Raw genomic sequence first — 9794 nt, forward strand, 5'->3', positions numbered from 1 at the left:
CCCAGTGATGGTGTTTGCATGGGGCCCATCAAGTCAGCATGAATCAGCTCAAGGATGGTAGATGCCCGTCTTGCTTGATGGTTCGGGAAAGCAAGTCGAGTTTGGTTTCCAGATGAGCAAATCTCACACGCCTTAGTTGGTGCAACATGAGGTAAACCCAAAAACAAGGTTTTGGTCTTTCAGTTGTTGTAACCTCCCATCACCTAGGTGTCCGTATCTGTGATGCCACAGTCTTGCCACAACCTCAGTACTTAGGACTGCTTGTGCAAATCCCATGTCTGTCAATTCAAGGAGAAACAGCCGTCTAGCTGTCATTTGAACACAAGCAACCAATGCACCATCATCCAAGCTTGTGATCTTGCATTCACTTCTAGAGAAGTTAACATCGAACCCATTGTCCATCAACTGACCCATGCTCAGCAAGTTGTGGGTCAACTGAGGAACATATTGAACATTCTTTAACAAGCTGAGCTTCCCACCATTTTGATGAAGTTTGATGCACCCTACACCAGCAACTTGTAACACCTTCCCATCTCCAAGTTTCACAGTTTGATGAGAAGTCTCTTGTAGATTGTGGAAGACCATTTTGTTACCCGACATGTGGTTTGAGCATCCATTGTCGATGAGCCAGGAACTCCCAGCTTGGACACTGTAGCTGTCACTAGCCATAAGACAATGGCTTTCTTCTACTTCCTCTATGTTAGTTACATTAGCAGTCTTCCCTTCTACAATGTCCGCAACCACCATAAACATACAACCTTCTGTTGGTTCTTCTATTTTAACTTCCTCGGCAACATTTGCTTCTTTGGTTTCGTTATACCAACACTGAGCCTTAGTATGGCCGAACTTTTTGCAAATAAAGCACTGGATGTTTGGTTTTTGGTGTGTCCTAGCTGTGTGATCCATAGCTCGCCCTCTGCCACATCCACGGAAGCGTCCGTTGAAGGGGCCGCGTCCCCATCCTCGCCCCTCATAGCTGAAAGTGTCCGGTGAGATACTATGAGAAGCATGGAGTGCAGTTTGCTCTTCTAGTCCAGCAGAGAAAGTGAGCATGGACTCATGGCCTTTCAGAGACCCTCCTAACTCTTCCACGGTGAGTTTACTTAGATCTTTGGCTTCAATGATAGATGACACCACGTGCTTGAAGTTCGGTGCAAGACTCCTCAAGATTTTGGCCACCACTTCTCGTTCCGGGAACTCTTCTCCTAGCATTCGGATCTGGAAGACAATATCCAGAACTCTAGAGATATACTCTTGCACCTTCTCTCCAAACTTCATCTTTACAGCTTCCATCTCTTCACGAAGGGCATATAGTTTTACAGAGAGAATCTTGGTGTTGCCTTGGAACTCAGTTTTCAAGATCTCCCATGCTTGCTTTGCAGTGAGTGCTTCAGCAATCCGAATTAATATCCTTTCTTCAACCCCTTGTTGGATTAAGTAAAGAGCGCTCGCATCTTTCATCCTCCGGGCTTCAACATCCTCCTCTTCATCTTCTTCAGAGAAACCAAGCTCAACAGTAGGCCACAACCCTTTAGACCGGAACATGGTCCTCATTTTCAAACTCCACAAGTTATAGTTTTCCCCCTTGAACAGAGGAACATGAGTTTGAGAGGAAACATTGTCATCAACCATGCTTTCACAAGCTCTGATACCACTGTAAGATTTAGTGGGTGTGTGTGAGTGAAGAGTGTGAAGAGCTTAAGAGACAAAAGGGTGAAGAACAGAGAAGAACAAGGATGGGAGTCAAACTTGAAACCTCCTATTGCTTGCTCATTTTGCTTACACAGATATTGACACATATATAGCTGAGTCAATACTGACACAGCTTACAAACATTAAACGCTACAAACAAAAGATAGAGACAACTTGCACTAGTATGGCACTGTTGTCATACAGGGTACGTCCAAACATAAAAGCAAAGTACTTTGTATCTAAAGACCAACGGTTTCTTCTGAGTATCCATCAACAATTTTCTCATCCCCAAGCTGCATTCCAGCTCCAGCGGCAGTAACACTCCCCTCCGGCGACGGACCAAGGACGAGATAAATATTTTATGTGGCAGTGAGGCACACGATCGATAACGATACCAACTCACCTACAGGCCTCAACATCTCAGCGATTATCTCCCAGCACCACCCATGTAGTGGGAGGTTCCAGATGAGGATCCACTGTCTCTCACCATCAGCTTGTCCATGGAACTAGGCATAAAGAACATGGGCCATCCTTGGTCGCTGCTCGAAAAGTTTCCAGCTTCCAATCTTGTTTAACCTCCTCTCGGCTAGCCAACGGCACCAGAAAGTTGCACTCGTTAAGCGGGGTAATCGGACCGGCCAATGGACGATCAATGATGGAAGGTACAATCTCCAGTATACTAGATTCATTCATAAACCCATCTACAAGGGAGAGCATCGCCACCTTGGCAAGCTCATCCCTCAACTTTGCTATCTCAGGTGACAGAGAGAAAGATACCGACGCTCGGGATATACAATAAACTGTGGAGCACATGCACTGTACCCTCACGGTTGCCATCCGAACCCCCCGAGATGATGTTACATAACCAACCATCTTTTATTACATAATCCAAAATATGATTTTCTAAAAGCCAAGACATTGATGGAATCTCAAGCTAATTTGGGAAGTGGTGTGTTTGCATATTTCCAGCTGAATTTTTCAGAACTTTCAAAAAAAGATCTAGAACCTGCTACCTCTTCTTCTGATACTGAATCAGAAATTTCTTTCAAGTCTTCCTCTGTCAGGTTTACTTCTAAAGCACCAATGTTACTATCCAGATTCTTGATTTTGGTTGTTCCTGATATTGTAAGAAAAAAGAAAAATGAAAATTGTAACTAAGAACTACTAACTTTGGAAATTCATCAAATGCTTACCATGGATAGGAACAACATCATCCCCTTGATGAAGAACCCAAGCCAGAGCTAGTTGAGCAGTGCTGCATTGATGGTTCTTAGCCAAATTTTCAACTCTAACATATAGCGTTTTGTTCATCTCCAAGTTCTCCCCAGTGAACCTCGGATGTGAAACCTAAAATTCATTGACAAATACTCATTTAAAGATAAAAACTATTATGAGGAATAGCATATGAATTAAGGCAGTGTTATTAAAGGGCAAGACTCTGAATATATAGCTTAACTTAATATTAAACATTGAAAAAAAACATCCTAATATATCTAACCTTATATAAACCAAATTCTCTCCCATGAATCAGAGATAACTTGTACATAGAAATATTACATACCAAGATTGTGTTTTCAGAACTATTTTCTACAAATGCATGTCCACCAAAAAAATCCCCGGCCAAGTGGACTGTATGGTATTATGCCAATTCCAAGTTCTCTGCACATATTTTATGAAGAGAAATTCATGTTAAGAATCTCAAAAAATATTGAGAGAAAGAGAAACCTTTGAAATTAAATTACCCCAACTTGGATACCTACTTGTATAACCATTACTACAGTTAAACATTAGCTTGAATCTTAATCACATAAAGAAATCGAAAAAAGACCAAGTGCTTCAAAAGAAATGAAGAATGTCATGATAGGTCGGGCACCTCCAATCCCAGTGTTCCCAGCTTCACCCTTGGGATCATTGTCTTCTTGGACATATCTTCAGTGCAATGTATGCGAAGCTGGTGCAGTGTTGCTCTCGGGTTCTTGAATCAATGAATTTATAGGGCCTATGTGGGTCCCTCTACAAATCTGAGAAACTTAATCCTTTGACGTCACTACAGTCGAAAGTTGATACATGGATCCATGCCTTTGGTCTTCGGTCTTCTTCTGTATATCGTAAGTGTTGAAGTCATTTGAGGAATTCACGCCAATTTCAGCACATCACTAAAATAACATTAAACGTCATTTGAGACATGTTATGAGTTAAAGTGTAATGTATTTTGAGTAATAACAAAATATAAATGTTTTACACTATTTGTGTACTTTCATTACAAAATATTTTTTGAGTTAATTACACAGTAAAAAAGCTTCATGTATCCTCATCTTCAACCCTCTTGATCTTTAACCATAAATTCTCCAAAATCTGCAAAAACATTAAACAAAATCCAATCTTATTCAATCAAAATCCAATCTTGTATTTAGAATAACCAAATAAAACCTGCACACAATACACTAATTTTAAAAAAACTTAATTACAAATCTAATATTTTCAAAGGGCAAAAAGGTAAAAACAGGCAAGCAAAGAAACAAACAATCTAATAATGTCAATCAATGCACTTATTGAACCCACAATACACTAATTTTATATGGCATTCACATTCAAAAGATAGTATCCTCCATTGGTAGCTTCTGAAATGACAAGATAGTTTTATATTCCTTGAAAATATTATAAACAATTAAAAAAAATAACTAATCTTATATTAGAACAACCTCAACCAGAGAAGTCAGCTAGAAGTCATAACATTAAAAAATTATTGGCTTTAGAAACTTGATAAACCAATAGTGTTTTTTGGGTTTGCATCTAATAGCTATGTTCCCTGCACACTGTCTAAAAACTTTTTCCAAGTGGTTACCAAGAAATACTACAGGATAATGATGCCTTGCAGTTAATTCAGTAATAATGTAAGTGACAATCTTCCATGAAATAAACTTGTGTGCATCCATCATGCTTACCATGTCAAAATCTTGTAAATTACAAGTGAAATAAACCTAATCTAAATACCTATCATGCAAATCAGCAAAGAAATCTGAAACATACATATTCCAATAAAAGCAAATTATTTATCCACTTACGTGCAACCATCGGGTAGTATCAGGATGATCAAAAAAGGGTTTTGCTCCTTTTGGTGTCTAGAAATCATCAAAAGATACTAGGTGATCCACAGCAGTGAAAGAATATATGATATCAAGCAACTATGAATATTCCAATTGCATTTTTTTAATATATATTAAAGCATGAAAACTAAGTATTTGAAAACAAACAATAGCAATAATAAGAATACGAACAACAATAATAGTCATCATCGTCAACAACATCAATTAAGACAATTTGTAAACTCAAGCGGATGAGACAGACGAGAGAAGGAAATGAAAATTTTTCAACAATCTTCATCAACCAACAACCTTGGTCTACTTAACTCCCCAGGAGAAGAAGAAGAAGAAGATAGAAGCCTGTCGAAAGTATAGATTATTTCATGATTACAGTAGTTATCATATGGTATAATGTCTTTAACCCAAAAAGAAACAACTATGCTAAAGCACATATGTTGTTATAATCATATAACAAGACGCACTGATGGAGCACACTTGATAACAAAAAGTAGTCAAGTGAACATACAAATCATGTTGTATAGTGATGACGGTCACATGTCCCTGACCAGTAACCAAGGATAAAATATATTTTTCTTGCATCAAAACATGATCACTAATTGTGGAGAATTGGTTTCATGCAATCATATACAGAAAACTTATCCAATATGAAAATTATTGGTATTTTGCAAAAATGGAAGGAAACGGCAAGAAAGTGAATACATTAACTGTAAGTCTGTAACGGAGAGGTCACTTATTTAAAGCACATAGGATGGTGTGTATACATTTGTAAAAAAATTAAAACATATTTTCAAATCAAAAGACATATCTTGTGCAAGATATATATATATATAAGCTTATATATAAGCTAATAAACAATCTAATTTTGTAACAACTGAATGCATCAAAAAAAAAAAAAATGAGTATCATTATCAAGACCATATTAAAAACCAAGGAGCAATTCTTGAAAATTTAAAAAGCAAGATATTGTCTTTCAAACCCTCGAGGAAACAATGAAATAATTTCCTTCAAAGTAACTCCTAATTCAACTAAAGTAGCAATTGCCTCCAAAGACATATGGACATTGCCTCACCGAAAGTATATAGATAAACATGACCAAATGCATCAAAGATGATAACCAACTCGAAAAAGAATAAACTCGGGATATTAAAATACTACAACTTAAAAAAATTGGAAATAAAGTTCCATTTCTTCCTCGCATTACTTTGAACATAATATCTAAATCACAATATGGCAGTATTGGCATGAATCTTTTCATTAAGCCAAAGAAGAAGACTTCGACAACCTAACTCGATGAAACCTATCCTATGAATTTGAAAAGTACTTTTAGGTTTTATTGGTCTTTACACAGTTTCTGTTGGATACTAAAATGGTAAACAGGCATAAAATTTAGTCTACCTTAAGCATTCTTTGTAGCAGACAACTGCCGCCCGATTATGTCTAGAAATCCGATAAAGCTTCCCCATTGTTAGATGCATTCTCAGTGTTCTTACTTTGGATGGGATTCCTTCCATCTGCCAAGAGAAAAGGACTTAACAATGCTTTTGTTCAAGCAATGAATCAAGCAGATATAATTATCTAGATTTAAAATAAGGAGAAATCCAATGTCTTTAAATTATAATACTGAAACTATAGCAGCAAGAGCAAACCAAAAACATAAATTGTTCATTATTTTTTTTATTGAATTCCATCCTGTAAATATATTCTATAGATGATAACCAATTATTAAGTATCTAGATCATTTTGCATCAGCAAAGGATCACATTTCTGTTTTTTATGCAGTGAAACTACCCAATAACATGGGACAAATTTTGGTTGAGATAAATTAGGAACATATCACAATGATTAATCATTAGAATCAAACTGAGCGTCTACCATCTCCAATATATGATAAATATATTTTAAAAAATTGGTCCTCATATATTAAATGATTGATCTGAATCAAAATAGCTAAAGGTTTAGACTACACCATTAGAATGCATATTTTATACATGTACCAGCTAAATCTGGTTTCCTATATTGCTTCTTGGAATTATCCCTTGAAAAAAAACAGACAACCATGACCATCTATATGTTATGCTACAAACTATACGCATGAAAATTAACATAAAGACCAGAAAAGTCTTCTATAGGAGCCAAGCTTACAACACCTTCAAATGTCAAGCATTTTAAATGATATATGAATGATATGAAAATATCTATACGTCCACATGCAAAACAATTCAAGCATTAATTCTACTTAACTTTTAGAAGAAAAAAAATGTATTTCTCATGCGCGTTCTTATTAAAATATAAACGGAATAAAGAATTCATAGGAACAAATTGATGGGCAGTATATCAAATCAATTACCAAGAATATAATATTAGGTGCAAACAATAATAAGTAAAAAAGACAAAGTTAAAAGGAACCTCAGCAAGTGCAGCATGATTCTCATTTAATGCACAATGGCAAAGAGTGATCTTGAATTTCACCTACAAATCATGCATAACACCCGAGGGAAAACACTCATAGGAAAAAAAAATTCAATAGCTTCATGCTTGGGCAAAATGGATCATCCACAAAGACAAGATTTTACTTCAAGGAATGCACAAGAAAAGCTACAACAAGTAGATGGAATCCTTTTGATATAGGAAGAAAATTACTGGAGAAAAGTCTAGTATCATCACAAAAAACCACTCACATCAAAGGTTGGGGAAAAAATAGTAACTTGTGCAAAAAAGGGCCAATTTTTAAATTATAAGGCAAAATGATAAAAACATAACAAGAGAAAAAGAAAAGATGCAAATTACTTATAAAAATAAAATTAAATCATAAAAATGCAAAAATGAGAAGCAAAACAATCAAAACAAAAAGAGAACTAGAGAATTAATCTAAGCTAATCAAGAAACAATATGAGTAATAAAAAAATAAATAAATAAAAATGCAAAAATGCAAAATGAGAATAATAAGATCAAAACAAAAAGGGAACTAAAAAATAGCTCTAGGAGAATAATCTAACAAGATAATAAAACAAAATCATAAAAAAATACAAAAACGATCAAAACCAAAAGGCAAACTAGAGAATAGATTTAAGTTACTCATCAAATAAAAATGAGTTTTTAGCAATTAACGATGATGCCAAATGAAGAAGCACATGTTGTCCATATTTTTCATAAGAAAACAAATTAATCAAAAGGAAAATAAATACATGCCAAGTCGTAATAGTTGGAAATATTGTCATGCAGAGACTTACCAGTGTTTTCAGCTTTTAGGTATGGATTTGATTCAAGATTTGTTGGTGCATGTGAAACAAGAAAGCAGCCCAGTCAAAGTTTTGCATGGATCATCTTAGCAAACATGACAGCTACAATTATGATTATCACAGAGAATTGACAAGGAAAATATTAGCATGTAGTTGCCACCTTAACAAAAAAACAATGTCAATCAAGTATATCTCAAATTCTTGAACAGAAAAAACAAAAAAAATTTAAAGCCTATGTAATTTCATTACAAACAAAAGATTTATGCAATCAAAAATAGGCAAAGTGAAAGGTAAAAACAGTTTTAACAGAAAATGACAAAGCTCTACAACAAGTAAAACACAAAGGCAATTCGGTGTTCTAATACACACACACACACACACACACACACAGAAAGTAATAAGCAAATAAACAAAGAAGAGAAGAAGCAACAACCAAGATAAAATCAAATCTTGGCATGTTGAGGAGCCTAGCAAACCAAAAACTCATCAATAAAATGAGTACACCTGAAAGAACAAAAAAACAAATGAAATCAAGAAAATACGTTCAAATTCTTCCAAAAGAATAACACCTGCAAACAAACAAGTGTTCAATCCATATGAAACCTCAATCAGATCACAATCTAATTTCCTCATATATAATATAAAATTCAACAGGGAATGAATGTTTCTTAAGGGATTATACAAGAGCTTGGACTATGTCATAGAAGCCATTGGCAAGAAAACAAACATTCTTGAAAAAATAAGAGAAAATTAAATAAGATGTCCAAATTCTTGACTACTAACAACAGCAATAAGTAGACACAAGATCAGTCCACAAGAAATAGAGCATAATTTTTCCACTAATGGTTTGACATTAGGAGCAATTGAACTGTCACAAAGACCATTTTCAAGAAAAAAAAGCACCCTCAATAAAAAAAACAAAACAAGAAAATAAAAAAGCAAATAGACTAAGTCATAGAGAATTAACAAGAAAATCTTCAAATTCTTGAATATCAACACCATATACAACACTAGCAATCAGTTGACAACAAACCTAATTGTGAATATAGAATCATTTAAGAGTGAACGACAGTTTATTGAGAGGATTAAAAAGCAATCAGACTTAAGTCATAGCAAAAGAAGAAAAAAAAACATAAATTCAGGAAAAGGGATTTAATTCATGCAAATAAGCAACTCACAAGAAACTTAGATCAAGAAGCAGGGTTTCTTGCAAGGCCATTGTCAGGAAAACAACAAAAACAGCACAACATAAGCCCTAATCATATCAAAACAATAAAAAAGGCATGAACAGAGAGAAATCTTGTGAAGAGGGCAACCTCATGGTGACAAGCTGGCGAGCGGCATTGAGAGCTTCAGAGTGGGATTCACCAAGCACTTGGAGCTCAGCAACGACTCAGCGAGAGGAGAAGAGTAGCACACAGGCTTCGAGGAGACGCTGGAGAGCGTTGTCCGTTGGAACGAGGCCGTGGAGAAGGAGGTGATGAACGAAGGTACCATCGCAGAGCACCTTGTAGGGTTCACAGAATCCAAAGCACGCTGAGTAGAACCTCACCGCCTTGCGGTGCCTCTTCTGCTTCTTCACCCTCATTGATGGAGCTCACCGGATCCCTAACCCTTTCTCACGTCGGAGGTGATGCAGAAGAGTAGAGGGTTTTGCCGTCTAGATCAGAGGTGAGGTGGTCTTCGAGTGCGCGGACTTTCTCATCTTCGGTGAGGGATTCTAGGAGGGTCTCGGACTGAGAGATGGGGACGGTGGCGA

At 36.1% G+C, this 9794-nt stretch overlaps 1 protein-coding gene across 1 annotated transcript; it reads right to left on the reverse strand.

Moving 5' to 3' along the window:
* Positions 1-2621: 2621 nt before the first annotated feature.
* On the reverse strand, positions 2622-9532 carry LOC120277655 (perakine reductase-like). The gene is made up of 5 exons (XM_039284512.1): positions 9404-9532; positions 9214-9290; positions 8512-8539; positions 2886-3039; positions 2622-2809 (listed from the first exon to the last, which is right to left on the reverse strand). The coding sequence occupies exons 1-5, from the start codon at positions 9530-9532 to the stop codon at positions 2622-2624; spliced, it is 576 nt and encodes a 191-aa protein (XP_039140446.1).
* Between the last annotated feature and the right edge of the window lie 262 nt (positions 9533-9794).

The sequence above is a fragment of the Dioscorea cayenensis genome, chromosome 15 (genome assembly GCF_009730915.1).
Source record: "Dioscorea cayenensis subsp. rotundata cultivar TDr96_F1 chromosome 15, TDr96_F1_v2_PseudoChromosome.rev07_lg8_w22 25.fasta, whole genome shotgun sequence".
Classification (NCBI taxonomy): Eukaryota; Viridiplantae; Streptophyta; class Magnoliopsida; order Dioscoreales; family Dioscoreaceae; genus Dioscorea; species Dioscorea cayenensis.

What these genes read in the sequence shown, in the direction of transcription:
- LOC120277655 (XM_039284512.1), bottom strand. Translation starts at nt 9,532, where the DNA reads ATGGTACCTTCGTTCATCACCTCCTTCTCCACGGCCTCGTTCCAACGG. An exon ending in TGCTGAGCTCCAAGTGCTTG is followed by an intron (nt 9,291 to 9,403) that starts GTGAATCCCACT and finishes TGATATGATTAG; the next exon opens with GGCTTATGTTGTGCTGTTTT. An exon ending in CTTCTTGATCTAAGTTTCTT is followed by an intron (nt 8,540 to 9,213) that starts GTGAGTTGCTTA and finishes TTGTTCTTTCAG; the next exon opens with GTGTACTCATTTTATTGATG.